Consider the following 18,690-nt stretch of genomic DNA (forward strand, 5'->3'; position numbering starts at 1 on the left):
CTCAAGTTTGCTCCTGCTTGTGCAGACACTGCCAACACCCGGGCAGAGGCCATCCCGCTCCTTGGCCAAGGCGGTTTATGTGAAGCAACGCCTTGAATAGGCTTCAAAGGGAAGTCAAAGAAGCCAGCCTCTGGGGTCTCGCTGCGCAAGAGTCTGGACGGACTCACGGGCTAGAATCCCAGACAGTGCTCAATGATGGGGACGATCAGCCTCAGCAAGGGGACACATGGTTCCCAAGTGACCGTTATGGGCTGCCTCCAGGGCACAGCTCCTTGGAGTGTGTGTAGGGTGAGAAGACTCCGGAGTGGGGGTTTGTCTCATCCCCCAGCGACCACGCCCCCGGATGCAGGAGGCTTACAGAGGAGCCCTCCTGGTTGGAACTCCTCCTCCAGCCCTCTGCCGACATAGTCCTTGGAGCCAGGGTGACCTCCAGGCAAGGAATCTTGTATGGCAACCCCCGAGAAGGCCTGGCAGGGAGGGCAGTTTTATAACAGAAAAAAAATTTCAAAGAGGAGGGATCAGGAGAGGTCAGAGAGGGAGTTGATCAAAGCTGAGTTTCTCCTAGCCGGCCCGCATTTAGGTTACAGGAGCATCCCGGTGGCCTCGCTCATGACCCTTCAGAGGAAGGATCAGTCTGGGCCAATCAGTGGGCTGCAGGGTAGCATGACCTGCTGAGATGGAGAGAGTTTTCTTTGCCAGGGCTTGAGAGGGAGGGTAGAGAGGGGGGCTGAGGAGCTGCAGGGTCTGGCATCCTCAGAGGGGGGAGGGCTCCGGGCCTGAGACAGACAGACAGACAGACTGCGCTGCTGCGGGCTTTCTCTGACCACGACTTAAGTCAGTGTAGGCAAGTGTTGGCTCAGGTCCAAGGTAAAGGTCTGGGGAACAAAGGCTCAAAGTTACGGAAAAATTAATTTTTGGCCGTGGATGTGGTTGTGGCCATCAGAAAATGGCCAGGCTTGGGACTGGGCATGGGAGGTGTCAGCAAGGTGATTCTCGGTGCTCCTGGGTTGGCTAAGCAACACCTCCCGGCAGTCAGAGAGTAAGTGACAGGAGGGAAGCCTTCAAGGACAGGGGGCCTTTCTTTAGCCTGTCCTGTTAGCAACCACCTGGGCCTTTCGTGCAACAAACAGGCCTTTCAGCTCCCGGAGCCACCTGTTCATGGGCCCTTGAACTACACCCTCTTTCTCAGCCCCTCAGCCCGGGTTCTGTTTTCGTTCCCTACACACGCATACAGCTCTGCCTGTCTTCCAGACTCGCAGAGTCTCACTTCGACAACCAAAGGAACAGTTAGCAGAAGCAAAAGAGGGGAAGGCAAGTTGGTATGTAAGAGACCACCCCCCTCCCCAGCTCCTCTGGCCCGGCTTCCCCTGGTTCTAGTTCACTGTGCTACTTAGCTGGAGTTCCACCTGGGTGTGGGTCTAACTCATGCTCTGCCTATGTTACAGCTTGGCCCTAAGCCAGAGGTCTGGTTTCCAAGAAGTTGGGTGACAGAGACTGTCTAACTAGGGGTGTCTCACAAAGGGGTGTGTGTGCCCTAAGTTAGGCATACAGAGAGAACAGGGAACAGTGCTGGGCACAGAGAAAGCAGGGAACAGTTCCAAGCACAAAGAGAAAATAGACAAATGGTATGGAGGTATCTGGGAGCTAGAGATACTATGATCCTTCAAAGGGTTGGGATCTTCTGTCCTTTTGTTGATTTGGAGCTCATGGTGGCTTCATAAAGCATATCCATCATGACTTAACTATTCTTGTAGAGACTTAGTAAAGTTTGCAAAAAGTGAGAATGTGGCTTCTGTTGATTTTCATCCCAACTACCTTTCCAAACAAAGCCCCTGTGGTTTTCCCAGTCTGCTCCCCACAGTGACATTTTGGGTGAGAAGGACAGACCACTAGGAGTCCCCAACCCTGCACAAGAGAAAGAAAATGGGCCAATACTGGCCCTTGTGAATGGCCACTAAAGGGATTTCCTGTCCTGGGCTGTGTTTAAGCCCATCATCAGACCAGACATCAGGCTCAGAGCTGTGATTCTTTCGGGGGAGGAGCACTTGGAGGCTGGGACTCCCAAGGGAAGGGAAGACACAACTCAGATGTTTCTACATCTGGAACATAGATGGAACTTAACCTGAGCCATGAGTGGAGGGGACTGGGAGTCCTAAGTACTTCCCGGATGTGCCAGGATTAGTGCCCCCCACCCCCCACCACATTCTGCTATATTCCAGAGGCCATAGTACACAAGACCCACATAATCTCACCTGATCCCTCAGGGACCAGCTAGTTGGATGAGGCAGCATCACCATCCCCACTTCACAGAGAAGGATCTGGGTTGCTACAGAGCCAGGGGACCAGAAATCTGGACCTGGTGACAACCACGCCAAGTTCCTGTCTGGGCTGATTCCTTCAGACCATGCAGAGAGTAGAGCTGTGGCTTCCCTGGGTAAGCTGGTGGCCTCCTTCATGCCTGTCCCAAAGGTCACCTTGATTCTCAGTCCACCCACTCAACAGGAAAAGGTGTTTATTACTGAAGGGAAGACTTAGGTCACATAGGAAGTAACTCTCTGGTCTCTCCCACCTTGATTGGGTGGACAGGAGAGATGGCTACTGGCAGTCCCACCTCCTCCTGCTTATTGGGGCCTCCTGCCTTTAAGATTCATGCTACCTTGGGCTGGTCACTCTGCCAGTACCCTATCTTTGAATGCCACTGGCACAGTGTGTCAGAGAGAGGAGCTTGCCCTTGAATGGAGGCCCTCAAAGGCCCTTCCTGATTGCCCTTGAAAGAGCCAGGTGAGTGAGCCCACACCAGGAGCAGCCTAGCAAGCCTCAGCCAAGTGAGCTAAGGTGTCACTGTCCCCATGGAAACAAGGAATCTGAAGTCCAGTTCCTTCCTGTGATGTCTGACCACAGGATAAGGGTAACGATGTACCCTCTGTCCAGCCAAGTGTCATTCTGCCTCTCTTCTGGAAGGATCCACGTGGCTCTAAAATGAATCCAGAGTGTCTCGTCCATTTCCTGCCAGTCCCTCCCTAGCTCACTGCTCCTGGATGAGGCACAGCTCTAGGAACACCCTGCCCCAGGCCTCTGGTCCCCTCTAAGGACATTGGACTTCTGTGGAGGACAACAGTTCTCAAGATATCCACTTGAGAACATAGCCAAGGAATTCCAGAATTTCTCTGAAAGTCTCAAGAATCATTATGCCTGAGACTGTCACCCAGACATGGGGGGGTAGCTGTGCCTTTAAAAAAACATTATAATTTAATGAGGATATCCTTCATGTTCAGAGGTACTCCAAGTGGGGCAAGGTCCTGTTCCCTTCTTCTTCCAGTTGGAAATGGCTAGGAAATGTCATTGGCCACTTACAGCTCAGGCTCTTATTAGGAAGAACCTAAGGAAGAGGAAGTCTGAAATCTTTCTCTCTAATGCTTAATGCTCATCCAACCCAGTGCTCAGTATCAAGTGCTGAGGTTCAGCTTCCAATAGCGGTGGGTAGAACAAGATTGAATTCCAACTGCTCTGGGCTTGTCCAGTCAATGGTGCTGATGTCTTTGGATGCCGTGATAAGGGCCTCCACATCTCCCCACGTCTGGGTTGCCTGTCTGCACCCCACATCCCACATCTTCCCAAGGCCATCATTGCCTGCACTGGTGCCCTTACACCTCTTCCCACCTCCAGGGAACTGAGAAGGACCAGCATGTCACAGGCACTTGGGTTTGAAACCCAGTATGCAGGGAGCCCAGAGCCACAGTGCTCAGACTGATTTGTGTTATGACAGAAGGAGTGGCTCTCAGCAGTGACACCCTTGACCTGTGTAGCCCAAACACCAGGAGATTCTGGGGGAAGATCAAGGAGCATATGAAAGATGTGGAAGCTTCAAGTTGTGCAGATGGGTTAATGGGATATGGCAGCCGTAAGCGGGAGAGTGCATGTCCCCATGCTTGAGGTCCCAGATTGATCCTTGGGATCAGATGCTCCCTACCCTGCCCTACCAAGCACCACTAGGCACAGGGGTGGTGGCCCCTGAGCACCGCCAGGCATTTCCGGGAGAGACCTGGATACCCACAGCACCACTGGGGGTGACCCCTGTGAAAAAACAAAACCCCAATGTCTTATCCCACCGTACTTTCCTGGGTCTCAGTAGGCGACTGCCTTGGTGGAGGTGGAGCCTGGAGGAAGAGGCGCCAGACAATCTACTAAAAATAATTGGTTATTTTATTGATTTATTTCTGGCTTGGGTGGCACATTTGGCAGTGCTCAGGGTTTACTCCTGGCTCTGTGCTCAGGGATCTCTCCTGGCGGGGCTCTGGGGACCCTATGGGGAGTCCAGGATGGAACCCGGGTGGGCCAAGTGCAAGGCAACAGCCCTACCCACTATACTGTCTTTGGTCACAACTGGTCATTTGAAATCTCGCCGACATGAGGCATAGCCAGTCAGAGAATGGAAATGGCTAAGAGGCAGAGTAGTACTACTGAAAAACAAAAAACAAAAAACACGGGTCAGGGGGCTGGCATGATAGCACAGCGCATAGGGTGTTTGCCTTGCACTCGGCTGACCCAGGTTCAATTCCCTGCATCCCATATGGTCCCCAAGCACTGCCTGAATTCCTGAGTTCAGGGCCAGGAGTAACTCCTGAACATCGCTGGGTGTGACCCCAAAAAGAAGAAAAAAAGAAAAAAACACAAGAGAGGCAACTTCTCTCTCCCTGGCCCTATGTTGGTGCTCCAGGGGTGGCACCTCTGACCCTTCACCTGCACTCCTGCGGGTGACAAAGGGGAGCAGCGAGTTTTCTATCCAACACGGCCTGAGAACTCAAGAAAGCCAAACTGACAAAGAGCCACGGGGCTCTGGGCCAGGGGAAATCGGCCGCACAGCCCCAGTGACAGATGACAGAGCAGCCGTGTTGGAAAGGACAGTGGTGGATTCTGAGAAACAGAACCGGCGAGAGTCCAGCATGGGCCAATGACTCTGCACCCGGGCAGCAGTGAGGAGGCGGCGAGGAACCAGGGGAGGGGCCCGGACACGGAGCCTGGAGGAATCCCAAACTACCCTCTCCAGCGAGCTGCTCCATAAATAACTATCACTTCAACGCCTGGGGTTTCGTGGGCTCATTTTACATCCAAAATTGATGGATCCTCTCAGGAACTCAACCGGTTTCGGGGTAACAGTGTTACTGAGAAACATCTATTCCCACCGTCCCACCCCCAACCCCCCCACCAGCCCTCCACCGTCCTTCCCCACGAGCTGCCATTTCCATGGATTTTCTCCTGGGAATGTGGTAATTAAAACGAAGTCAGAACAAGGAGGAAAGATAAACTTGCCAACGGTACAGGAGGGAGACAGACCGGGAGAGGGATGGAGAGAGGCCGGAGCAGTAGAGAGGGGAGAGAGCATGGTGAGGAGGGGGGAAGTGGAGCGGGGCCCCAGGAAGCCCTCGGAGGTACTCACGTGTTATGCAGCACACACCAGCCGCAGTGGGGATCGCCCGAGCCCAGGCACTCGCTGCAGCTCCGATACTGCCCACAGGACTCCACGGGGACTCTGGTGAGCTGGGCGGAGAGACAGGGGAGAGAGTGGTCAAGTTCTGCGGAGCGTGCGAGAGGGAGGAGGTCTTCCCCCTGCATCGGCTGAAAAGGTGCAGGAGCTTGTGATGTCTGCATGGAAACGGACTCGACCCGGGGGGAGGGGACTGGTGGAGCAGAAGGCTGGAGCAAGCCTTGGTACTGTTATTCCCTTAGAAGGTTCCAGAAAGAGACCCGAAGAGTTCAGATTAAGTGTTCAGGTGAAATGCTTAAAATAGATACTTCTGTGTACAGCCGACATTTCAGAGGCTCCACCACTCAGAATCCCAGATCTCTCTGCCAGCAGCCAACACATCACACACTGAATTTTCTTTTGAGGGGGTGAAGGGGGGGTGTCTTTTGTACCATATCAGGCAGTGCTCAGGGCTTAGTCCTGGCTCTGTACTCAAGTATCACTCCTGACAGGCTCAGGGGAACAATGTGCAGTGCTCAGGGCTTAGTCCTGGCTCTGTGCTCAGGTATCACTCCTGGCAGGCTCAGGGGACTATATACAATGCCAGGGACTGAATCTGAGTTGCTGCATCCAAAGCAAGCACCTTTCCTGTACGTGCTGTACTATCTCTCAGGCCCCCACGAGGGGTTCTGAACCAACAGTAAGGACGTGAATGTTTATTCCTTCCCAGTTGGTTTTTATTCTGCTTTTGCCATAAAGGGATTCTTCTTTTTTCTACTCCTGCCCCTATTCGTAGGGGGAGTTTGCTGTTCCCAAGAGTGTTGAACCCAAGTGCCAGAGCCTTGCTTTTCTCTGCACCTAATACCACCTGCCTTGCAGCTGTTTCTCGCCCCATCCCCCATAAAACTGCCCCACAGGCTCTAAACTCCTTCTCACTGGTGCTTTCAAAGAGCAGCTGGCATTATTTCTCCCCTGACCCAGTCTCTCTTCATAACAAGGGGTTTCCTCTCCACCGCCCCCCCCAAATGTTTTATTAGCTTTCACCAGCCACTTGTTAAAGAGTTCCATGTGGCATTTCTGTTTAGCCCCAAGGCGCCCACTTCCCCTACAAGCCCTAAGATCTCTTGAAGCTTTTGTTCCCCAAGGAAGCGCCCTCCCCCTGCCAGCCTGGGACTTAGGCAGCTGGTTCCTGCCAGGATCTGCTGGAGCAGTGGAATCTCTTCTCCTCCCAGGGACTGGTTTCATCTTTACCAAAAAGGTGTGTTTTTTCCCCAAAAAAATCCTTCTCCAGCGTATATGCTGCCCGAGCCTATGTGCTGCTTGTGCCCACATGGCTAAGCACATGTGCCCGAGCATGTGTCGCCCGCATCTCCCCTCTTGAGATGTGTACTTTCATACTTTCGTATCTAATGCTGGGATGTGTCTAGGGGCTTTCTCTGCTCTTGGAGAAGCCCTCGTTCTCTCTTGAGCGTGTTACTCTCTCTCTCTCTCTCTCTCTCTCTCACTCACTCACTCACTCACTCACTCTCACTCACTCTCTCTTCCTCAAAAACCCTCCAAATAAAATCTATTTTACTTCAAAAAAAAATCCTTCTCCAGTTGTGAAACTGAGGGAAAAAGAGAGAAAAAAAACCCTCTCAATAGAGGACCAGGCTCGACTCTTTCAGCATGGGCTGAGGAAGTTGGACGGGGTGATCCTTCTTCATTCTCCGTGGTAGATGGCAGACCCTGAGCTGCTGGCCTGGCACAGCCACAGACAGATCTGGGCTCCGGGAGTCAGCCTGGAGGCTGTCCCGCGTCTGTCCTGGGCTCTCCATCTCCACAGCAGAAGGACCGTTTTGAATGGGGGCTACCCATTGTTTCTGCACAGTTCACCTAATTACTCTCAAACCCAGATTATGGAATGAATCCTGAATTCCGAAACCACAGGATCGCTTGCGACCTTATTTCTCTTGCTTCCCGTATACATTGGTTTGGCTTCATTTTTCAGGCATTGTGAGTCTCCCAAGGCCATCTCTGTGCCCTCACAGCTTCTGAGATGCCAGAGAGACTCCTACTCCTACTCCCCATTATCCCACTTTGCCTTTGACCTTGGTGCCTCCTCCACTTTCTCAGCTGTCTTTTGTGCACATTAGGATTTTAGTTTCCCTCATTTCCACAGGGGCCGCTCCAGGTGATGGTCAGCCTGGTAATGATGGTTTGGTGCACAGGCTCAGCCAATGGGAGTTGGGGGAGTAGGGCACTGAGGAAGGGGGCACCAGGGCCATGGCTGACAGTACTGGGGGAACAGGTGGTGCTGGGAATCAAACTCCAGGCCTCACACATGCTAAGCGTGTGCTCTATCACTTGAGCTATCGACTCATCTCCCGGGCCTTCTCTTTCCTTTCCTAACCAGTCAGCTCTCAGCTCTGCCTTCTAGAGCCTTCTTGCCTTTGTCATTAACCTTTGTCATTTGTCATTGCCAAATGCCTTTGTCATTTGTCATTGTCAATGCTCAATTTATTTTGTTTTGTTTTGTTTTGAACTTGGGACACACCTGGAGGTGCTCAGGGCTTACTCCTGGCTCTGTGCTAGAGATCCCTCCTGGTGGACTCAGGGGACCAGATGGTGTGCCGGGGATCAGTTGTGGGTTGGCTATGAGGAAGGCAAGCCCCCTACTCTCTGTGCTATCTCTCCAGCCCCCGACAATCCACCTCATACAAGTTGTTCTCAGCAACTCTACACTCTACACTCATGCAAGTTGTTCTCAGAACTTTTCCTGCTTCTCTTGCCAGCTTTATTTCTCTCTGCCACCTGGTAAATAGGCATGCCAGTCATGTAGGCAAATAAATTCTGGTTCCCTCCCTAAGTACTGGGTTTTCTAGGAATTTACAAGTCTTAAGGAGGACCACACGCTTCAATATTTTCAAAAGCCGAATGGAAATTGGATTGCAGCTGCTCAATATTAACCTGCATGCCCGGTGATCTATGTCCCATATTAAACATAGAAAACGTATTACTTAATAAACACAGTTTGTTTAGGAGGCAAAAATATTTCAAAACCTAGGCCTGGAGGGAAATATGTAGCAGAAAAATATAGGGAAGGGGCCGTGATGATAAAAAGCGGGAAAGCAAAGCACCTCACTGCGCTGGCATGGATTCTGGCTTGCATAACTTGCCCTCCATCGTGGGCCTGGGCACTTAGCTGGCTCAGTCCGGGCATTTTATTATCTAAACTTAATTCACATACCCCAAGATGCTCCCATTGAAATGTTCCATGATGTGTCTTGGGCAGATGTACTAGAAGGTTTGGGTTCTGCGACATTAAAAGCCGGCTGCCTGCGGAGCCTGAAATTTCTCGGTCTTCCGTGGCTTCTGATTCTGAAAGTACCACGTAATTGGGTCTCATAACCTCAGTACTTGGACTTGTAAGGCCCCTCTGCTCTCGATGTTAAACAAAAGCCATTTTAGTTGGTTGGGAAAGAGGGCAGGATCCTGCAGAGTGAGGTGTGAGTTCTGGTGCCCCCATTCCCTCGAGGAGAGTCTCTGGGCCTCTGAGCCTCTGAGTTTCCTTCTTAATCTTTTCTTTTTGACAGAGAGATGAAAGTCTTCCTTCTAATTTATGGGGTTTCCCCAAGCACAAATGTCCCTCCCCTTCCCACCAAGTGTGGAGACGCTTTGTAAATGGCCAAGCTGGATACAAGTGACAAGTGTTATTCAAGCTGACCCTGGCACAGCACAGGGCTGAACTGTGTAGATCCATAAAATCCCTTCATTTCTCAATGAATAGATCTATAATATATATTCATTATGTATGTATATGTATATATACATTTACACACAGACACACAGACAAATCACCTACAATCATATTGCTATTTACTTATGTTCCAAGCAAAAAAAAATTTCTTTTTCACAGTATCTTTTCATTTTTTTGGTATCTGAGATGAGTGTGGCTTTGCATCAATGTTGATGCAGGCATAGTTTCATGTCACAGATTTCCAATGGACACTTAGAGTATAAACTCACACAAACTTACCTAATTCTGGGTAAAGACAGAGAGGGGCTCTAAGTGTATTTTCTCTTGCTGATGTCTTTATTTGGAGTCTAGCTTTATTTTTGGAAGAATACAATATCTAACACATATGCAAATCAGCCAATGGTGAGCAATTAGTAGCTAAGCTTCAGGGGAGTCAAAGTTCTTAGATTATGCAGGGAGTTCAGGTGACCTGTATCATTCACTGGCCATCTGTCCCCCATTCTTTATGGCCCTGTCCATGCTTCTTCCCACATCACAGGAAACCACTATGACTGTCTTCTGGGGCCATCTACAAGTGTCTTTCTTCTGAACTCACGCACAGCATCTCTGTCTGCAGGAAGACCTTCCCTAAGCCATTCACTATTTCTTCTCTGGGGAGAACCCTGGGGAGCCCCTTTTCTGGGTTCACCCAATCTTTTCAGTAATTTAAATGGCTATACTGCTCCTGGAGTTTACATCTAGGTGGGACCCTGTGGTCCAAAAGCTAAGTCCTGGGAGGTTATGAATAGACTCACTTCCTTCCAAATTTTCTTAAAGATGCCACTTACCTATGTGCTTAGTCATTTTCCATTACTCCTCTGACATTTAGTTTTCCCCCATTCTTTTAAAAGCATGGATGTTAAAACTGGACACCAACAACACTCTGGCAGATCAAGCAGAAAGGGGCTAACCGCTAACCCCTCACCATTCTAGAACTTTCCCTGGGAACTCTTCAGAGTACCACCCGCCAGCTATTTTATACACATCTCCAAATCCCCATCACAACTGTGTCTTGGCCATCACCCCACAGGCAGTTCTGGAACAGGGTAGACATATTCCTGACACACAAAACCACTTTTGGAAATGATGCTTCCTCCTTCATTACAATTCTACCCTCTGTGCCTTTCACCCTTGCCCAGTGAGCTGCACAGGGGCCAGCCCAGGTAGGTAACTGTACTCATTCTCGTCCCTCCATTACCCAAGGGTTCCACCCACACCTGACAGCAGACAAAGCCGCCTCCCCCACCCCCTCCCGCCTCCTCTCCTGACCCCGGAACACACACCACTCCAGATGCAGAGCCACACGATTAATTAAAACCACCCCACGCTGATTAAAGTCTTCAGCCCCAGTGCCAGGCATGCTAATTAACCCAGTGTGGGAATTCAGACTGCAGGAAGAGGTGCAAACGATTCAGATGGTGAAGTGACCTGAGTTCTCCAGGGTACAGAGGGTCTCAGGGACCAGGGAAAACAGCCTGCTCTGAGCCTCTAGAAGTGTGGATGGACAGAGCTGAAATCCTGTCCCTCTACTTCCAGAGACAGGAGGCCTCTGCATGTGAGCTTTATGGTGGGGGAAGAGGACGGGCTCCATGAGTTAGCGGGAGTTTGCCCCTAGCTAGACTGGCCCTTTCTCCCAGCTCTGGGCAGTTAAAACCATGCTTTACAAAGTTAAGCACAGAATTGTTGGATGCTCTAGGAATTCCATTCCTGAGAACAGACTGCAAGGAACAGGAAGCCGGCACTCACACATACATTGCACGCTGGGTTCAGAGCAACATGCCTTGTGCTAGCCCAAAGGTAGAGGGCTAGCACATGTCAGGGAAGGGTGTGTGGATAAACAAAATGTGGTTGGTACCAAATGATGGAGGAGTCCCAGTCTTATAAAGGATGGTGATTCGAACACAGGCTCCCTGTGTCAAGGATGCCTAGAAAATATTATGTAAGTGAAATGAGTCATCACAAAAGGTAGATATTGGATGGGTTCTATCCTGGGCAGAGGAGGGGTAGGGAGTGTCTCCTGAGCACAGAGACTTCATAATGACAGAAAATGAAGTTCAATTCCTGATATCCCAGATGGCCCCGTGAGCAGTGCCAGGAGTGACCCTGAGAGCCAAGCCAAACTCATCAACCAAACAAACAAACAGGAAGTGGAATTGTGTCTGCTGGGGCTGAGGACAGCAGCATAAAACCCTGCTTTATGGAGACAATTTCTCCTTGGGAAGACTAATGAAGTTCTGGATATGGAAGGGTTTGAAGGCGGCACAACTGTGAGTTTTTAATGCTGCTGAATGCTTGGAGAGTGAAAGTTGGGGCAGGAGTGCCACTACAGGGGGTAAGACACTTATATTACATGCAGAAGACCCTTATTGGTCCCCGGCACCCCATGTGGTCCTCTAACCTCCACAAGGAGTGATGGACTCCTGAGCACAGTTGGACATGGACCAGTACCTCCCCTCCCCCAGATATAGTCAGTTTCTTGTTCCACGTATTTTTACTGCATATAAAATGCTTTTCCAAGAAACCCATTGGATGGGCGTGAGTGTGCCAATTCTCTGCTCAGTTCTCTTGAGTCCAAGGGGAAACAGATTTTTCTTGGGAGACTAATATGTCCACATTTATTAACTATTCTGAGACCTTGAGCTGAAAGACAGGCACTCTCTTAAATTTAACCTCAAATGGATTAATGGATAAAAGTCTCCTCTTAAGTGCATAACGGGACCTTGTTCTCAAGTGCTGGTTTTGCTGCCCAGTGTGGAACCATCAGGCTATAAGTTGGTACCATTTAGAAGTGCTCCTCATCTCCCCACTTCTCACCTTCCAAGAGGTTCTGGGAGGGGCTTAGATTTCTAGCATATCCCATGACTTCACAGTGTCTCTGACCCTTGCAACACCTGCCTGGTGCTACTCAGCTTCTGATTTGGCACTTCTCTTGCAGTTATGCCCTGAAGTGCCTCCATGATCTCCTTCACCCTCACTCTCTATCCCCACCAGGTTACTGTTCTGGGAACCACCTTGGTTTGCCACATCCTTCCATCCCAAAGCTAAATGTCCAAAAATAATGTTGCCACCTGTCCCTGAAGGATGAGATTCATTCTGAGAAACACATCCTGAGATGACTTGGCCATTGTGCAATTATTGGACGTCAGATTCACATAAACTAGAAGGGACCACTGATGTCACACCTGGCCTCTGGGGTACTGCCTAACGGAACCACTGTTGTCTATGAGGTCTGCCACAGATAGACAAGCTTTTAAGTTTTGATTCTGAATACCTTGATCGTCAATCCAATAAGGCAGGATTCTTTCTTAGCTCCCTCAGTCCCACATCACTCTCCACCTTCTTCCACAAAGAAAACCCTCAAGCCCATGTTTACCACCTTTTATCTACAGTATGCAAAAAACAGTTTCAAACTTACACCGCCAGTACCATTACTACCACCACCAACAGCAAAGCAAGCTCAAGACTTCTATCTAGTTCCTTTCTCGGTACACAGTTCTATGGCAAAAGGATCTTTTCCTTGAGACAACTGGCCCATCTCTGCACTGCAGGCCTGCAAAGCTCTTAATGCACATTTTCCAATTTATCTTGAAGTATATGAAATATGTCCTCAGGAGTCAAGATTTTAGAAAAGAAAAAAAAACACAATTTCTTACTTCTAGAACAAAGTAGCCCAGGAGTATGCAGTGTACTTTCGTCTGATTTCAATCTATTGTGACTAAAATCATCAACTCTGCTCTCTTACACATCCACGCCTATTGGTCAAGGCCATGCATTTATAGACAATGGCTTAGAAGTGGAAGATAGGAAGTGATGAAGAATAGAGCACAGGCATCTGGTGAGAACTTCAACGTATGGCCTTGGTCGGTATCAGCCTCTGCACGATGGTCAAGGGAACTTGGGTTTCAGGGATCCTGGATCCTGGATGTGCCCAGGGCAGCCAGTCCCAGCAGGACTAGCTCTACTTCTTCTTCCAAGTGTCTCTGAGAGGCTGCAAGATGCTTTTCTCTCACTCTACGTATGACCCTTCATTTTGGAGGCCGTGCCTCTGCCAATGACACTCAGAACCACTCCAGAGATTCACCGTGCATGATCCTGTGTTTGTGTGTGTCTGTGTATATGCATGCATATGTGTGTGTATCCCTCATTTGTGTAAGTGCTTGACATTCTGGCCGAGCTGTGACTTATTATTCCATCTCTCCTCTTATAATTGGATGCTAATGCTACTGTATCTACACTGAGCCTGATGGTAGGAGCTAATTTAAATGTCCAAAAGGCATCTTAAGTACCCAATTTCCTTCAATATTATCAAAAATTAAAAATAAAAAAAGACGAGAGAACTCATTAAGAAAATCTGAGAGGTGGGCTGCAGGAAGTGTCACGCCATGCAGGTGCCACGCCAGATGTCACTGTATCTGAGTGCAGTGCTAACCTATCTGCTATCCCCAGGCAATGGAGAAAGAGCTGGGAAAGGTCCAATCTTTGCTAGAAAATTCCTAGCACAGTGGAACATACAGACCTTGATGTTATAGGCTTGGAGAACCCCTTCAAGTCTCTGCATCTTTATTTCCTGGGTGGGTTCTGGTGACTGTATAGAGACCATCTCGACCGACCAGGGTTCCACAATATAGACCATCCTCACCCCCTGTGCTGTACCCACGCTGGGATTTCTGGGGCAGGGGTGTGTGTGTAGGGGGGAGGTGAACAGGGTCTATTCCAAATTCCACGAGGTGTCTGGAGCACGAATCCTTCACTGACTTTTGCTGGAAGGCGGCAGGTGTTGCTGAACTTGGCAGAGACCAGAGCAGCAGCCAAGACCAGGAGGCTGGTCTAGCCAAGGCAGCCCATGCTCCAGGTTCCAGCCCGAGATGCCCTGCAAGCAGCTTCTCCGTCCCTACTCCCGGTGTAGCCTGTGTGTGACTGGAGAGGAAAGGACTGGTATCGGTATGGAACCTTCCATTTGGCCACCGGACTTGAACGGTTATTCTGTTGGAGGCAGGAACCAGCCTAGGCTTACGGTGCTCCTCCTGGCTGGACCTTGTCCTCATGTGATCCAGGTAGCTGCTTCCTCCCCCTTACCTGGGCCCTGTATGAATCCGGGTGGAGCAGAGCAGACCCCCCTGCGCCAAGCCAAGGTGGAGAGTGACGCCCCGTTGGTGGGTTGATGTGATATAGGACAAGCCAGGAGAGACTAAGCCTGGGTCAACTCACACTCAAGGGACCTTCAATCCGTGAGCACAAGAGTGAATTCTCAGGGGCTGCCACTGAGCCTGGGGGCGGCGGGGCTGGCAGGGGTGGTAGGTGGGGGGCTAACTACACAGCTCTGTGGCGGTATGTAGCTAACCGAGCACAGGAGCTGGGCACAGCTGCACCGCGGTGCCAATCCCAGAAGAGATTGAATGATGGACAGGCAGCCCTGAGGCGTGCACCAATCTGCCCCGAACTCCAAACAGGACTGGCCTAACACCCAGGCACTCTGCACCCAGCATCAGTACTTAAAGACTGAGCCTAATAGGAGGATCAAGGACATCTGGCCCCGCCGGCATCTCCCCTTTGGGCTGGGCACTCTTCGTTCCATGTCCACGTATCGAGGGACCAGGGCCACCCTTGCTCTTCTGACATGGCTGGAGGACCCTCACCACCCCAGGTTTCTGAGACTTTGCCTCTTCTGCTAGAGCCAGGAAGTCTGCCTGGGAGAGCAAACCAAAGCAGAGGGCCAAGGGGTCAAGGACAGAAGCCCAATCCATCCCCCGTTGCCCCCTCCTACGTCTAGCCAACTTGCCTGGGGTTCAGGTCATTGCTACTCAGAACCTCAAGGTCCAGGGTCAAGGTGGTTGATGTTCAGAACAACAGCTCCACGGACCCTGCAAATAGGAGGTTTGGAGAGCCAAGCCCTCATCTGCCCTGGGAGAACAAAGCCGCTTTCTTTGCAAGGCGTCCGCCGCCTCTTCTTTTGCAGCCCAGCAGACCCCAGACCTCCTCTGCCTGGGAGAAGCGGCCACAGAAATACTACTCATGCAAATGGCCTGGGAGGCTCTTCGCAAACACAAAGTAGCAGATGTTGCGGAGGGCTGCAATTTGCTGCTATTAATAAGCATAAATGCCTAATAGGAATCCAGTTTGCTCCGGGAACTCGGACAGCCAAAGAGCACGCGTTGACGCCGCAATCGCCGGCATATGCTGCTGCTCATTAGGAGCCGGCGGTAGCCGGAAGCGGGGCGCGGGGCTCACAGCAAGCTTCCCGCGGCGCCTCAAGAAAGAAACCGCCCCCTCCTTGCACGGTCTCTCTCTGGCAGCACCCTCCGTGGGTCGCTTGCTACTCGTCAGACCCCTCGCCATGCCAGGGAGGGCGGTTGCACAGACAGAAAAGCCAGCCAGCACCGCGGGGTGGTTTGTCCAAGGTCACCGTGGTGGCTGAGGTGGGGACAGAGAGCACCTCCAGCTCCAGGCTCAGGGACAGGACGCACGCCTCTCCGCCGAGCCCGGCACAGCCTCGCCACTGCTTACTGTCCACTAGGAAGGGCTGAGTGTGCTCAGGGACAAACCCCCTCCCCACCCCCACCCCCAGGAAAGAGAGCCATCGCCAGCAAGACTGCCTGCCTGGCTCCCTCCAGGGCAGCTGAGAAAGGAAGAGTGGGTTTTGTTTTTGGGGGTGACTGTTGGTGCTCAGGGGCTGGGTGGTAGAGTGCTGCTCCTGGCAGGTGTGTGGGGGGGGGACTCTGGATGGGGATTAAACTTAGGGTGGGGGTTTCTGGCAGCCGGAGCCAAGTGTTCCAGCCCACAGAGCCTAAGAAGGAAGAGCTTTCTCTTGGTGCTTAGGGAGAAGTGGACAGGGGGTGCGGAGCAGAGATTCAAGTCTGAACCCTAGACCTGCCACTTCCTGTGTCACCTGGACAACCTCCTTCGCCTCTCTGAGCCCCCACAGCCCTTCCCCCCTCCAGGAGTAACAGTAAGCACCCCGAATAACCGTTCCACGTTATTAACATGTTAGCTAACTGGGCTAGCGCAGGTACATGCTTTGACAATGCCGGTAACAGCCCGGCCTGTCATTCTAGCATCTTCTGCAGATGCGACTGTCACTCTCTCCACATCGAAGAACTCAGCGCAGGAGGAGAGAAACTATGAGACTTTTAATTAGCAAGTGAGTGAACAAAGAGATTCAGGAATGAATCAATGAATGGACTGACTTCCGGTATGCTCTTCGAATCCCAAGGATTCCAGGGAGGATGGCGGCAGCCCTCTTGGCTCTAGCCACGTGATTAAACCAAACCCTGCTGGGTTACTGCCACCAGCTCCCCTCTCGGTGCAGAGGCTAAGATGTGTCCCCATCTGGGCTCTCAGGCTCACCTGAGCCCTGGACCACAGTCACATGGTGCATTTTCAGCCACACCCACACCTGCTGTAGGTGGAAGCCATGTTCCAGCAGTCACAGGGTTAATAGGCTGAGAGAGGGGAGCCTTGGAATTGCTGGTCCCTCCTCTGTCCAGGGGGAACTGTCCAAGGGCTCCAGTCTTTGGAGCCGGCTCCTGCCCTGAGAGGTGCCCTTGACCTGGCCCCAGCTGGGGGGCCCTGAAACCACCACCTGGTGGGGGGAGTCTCCGGAGGGCCCCTGCCCCACTCCCAGCCCAGCAGGTGGGCTGGAGTCTCACTATCCAGGGATCAAAGGGCAGCTCTCCTCCCAGCCATCTCTCACCAAGTCTGGAGCTCACAGCCCTGCGGGCCAGGCCCCATCCACACAGGGGCTGGGGACCCTCTGTCCTGAGTTTCCCAAGCTCGGCCTGCTCAACGGGGGCCTTTGTTCCCGCAGCCAAGAAGCGGCGGGTGGGGGAGGGACTGGCAGAGCGACACCTCTCTCTCAGGCCAGGCAGCTGAGCCAAGCCAGTTCCCAGACATATGCCCAGGCCCTCTGCTCGCTGGCACGGCTTTCGGTGGGAAGTGGCAGGGCTGGCGGGCGGGGTGGCGGGGGGGGCACTCCTTCCTCCACCAGGCACCCAGCCCTTGGCTCCAACGGCCTTCTGCAGAGGGCACGGCTGGCCGGTGTTGCCAGCCGCATTCTGACAGATCTACCCAGAACACATGGGCCCAAGGGGTACGGGTGGAGGAAGACCCGAGGCAGCTGGGCAGCCGGCACTGTCCAGCGCTATCCCAGGCCCATGCCTGGAGAGAAGGGAGACGCGTTCCCAGGTACGGAGCGAGCTGGTGTGAGAACACACGATTCCTTCCAGACGCCCTTGTCTGCGAGGAAAGACAAGCATCTTCCTTCAGGAAGGAATTTGAGCCTGGGAAAAAAACGTGGGGCCCTCAATGAATGGAAACTGATACCCTTGCCTGGCGGGGCACCTTGTAGATCCCATCACCCAGCACCCTACTCAGGAAGCCAGGTGGTGCTGGCACAGGAGACAGAGACACCCCAAAGAAGTGCTCAGTGCTCGTCCTCTCTCCTCACCCCTAGGGCCAAGTAGCCAACCAGCTCCAGAAACAACATAAACTCATAGGGGGGTAGTGTGGGGGCGAGGGGGTGTCTGTTGCTGGGGTGAAAGAAAAATGTGTTTCTGCCTTAAAGCTCTGTGGCCATGGGCGCCTTCTCCTGCCTGGGCAGGTGTGTCTCCCTGGTTCAGAGGCAAGTGCCAAGTGGGCATTTTCCAAGGTCTTCTGGCATAAAAAACACCCTTTGCAGGGGCAGCGTTTAAAAAGGGTGTCATTCCAGGACTCCCCACATTCCAGCCCCATGGCGTGACTTGTCTGCATTCTGGGAAAGTTCAGGGCTATTGCAATAGTCAGCTGATATCGATCTGAAATATACTTTAAATTCTAAGGCATGTTTCCCATGCTCTGATCAGCAGTACAAACCCACTCGTGTGAATGATTCTTTTTCCATCTATCAAATATTAACACGCAAAAAGGAGAGTAGGAGTCACTATATAGGGTAGGAGTAGGCTGGGGGTGGGTGCAGAGTCCCATCTCAGACTAGGAATTTAGTCATTAGGTTTTGTTGGGGGCCTAGATCTCAGTTCTCGGGGGCTAATCCCAGCTCTGTGTTTAGGGGTCACTCCTGATGGTGCTCAGGGGATCAGGTGGTGCTAGAGATTGAACCAGGCCAGCCATATGCAAGGCAAAGAGGCTCAGCCCCTGGATCCGCTCTCTGGCCCGGAATATAGGTTCTGTCTGTGGCCCAATTGTAGTTCCACAATCGGACCTACCCTCTAGTCAAGTGTGTAACATGGGGCCAGCTATTCCACATCTTTAAACCTCAGTTTCCTCGTATGCATAATAGATGTGTGGTACCCCAACATTAGCTGGCATTTCAACCCTCACCAATGAAGTTAGAGTTGGTTCTGTCCATTGTGGCCCCTGCCAAGTGGGGCCACAGTCCAGTGAGGGGGACCTGGGTTGCCTGTGTCTAGGAGACAGAGTGGAGGCGTCAGGTAGAAAATGTCTCAGTCCTCACCTC

The 18,690-nt window shown here is 51.8% G+C and overlaps 1 protein-coding gene across 1 annotated transcript in view; it reads right to left on the reverse strand.

The window, feature by feature from the left end:
- PLXNA4 (plexin A4) overlaps positions 1-18,690 on the reverse strand; it is a 437,848-nt gene that overhangs the window by 103,165 nt on the left and 315,993 nt on the right. The window contains exon 5 of the mRNA XM_055136802.1: positions 5,438-5,538. Within this exon, the coding sequence (XP_054992777.1) occupies positions 5,438-5,538 (101 nt within the window). The remainder of the gene's footprint in view (positions 1-5,437; positions 5,539-18,690) is intronic.

The sequence above is a fragment of the Sorex araneus genome, chromosome 1 (genome assembly GCF_027595985.1).
Source record: "Sorex araneus isolate mSorAra2 chromosome 1, mSorAra2.pri, whole genome shotgun sequence".
Classification (NCBI taxonomy): Eukaryota; Metazoa; Chordata; class Mammalia; order Eulipotyphla; family Soricidae; genus Sorex; species Sorex araneus.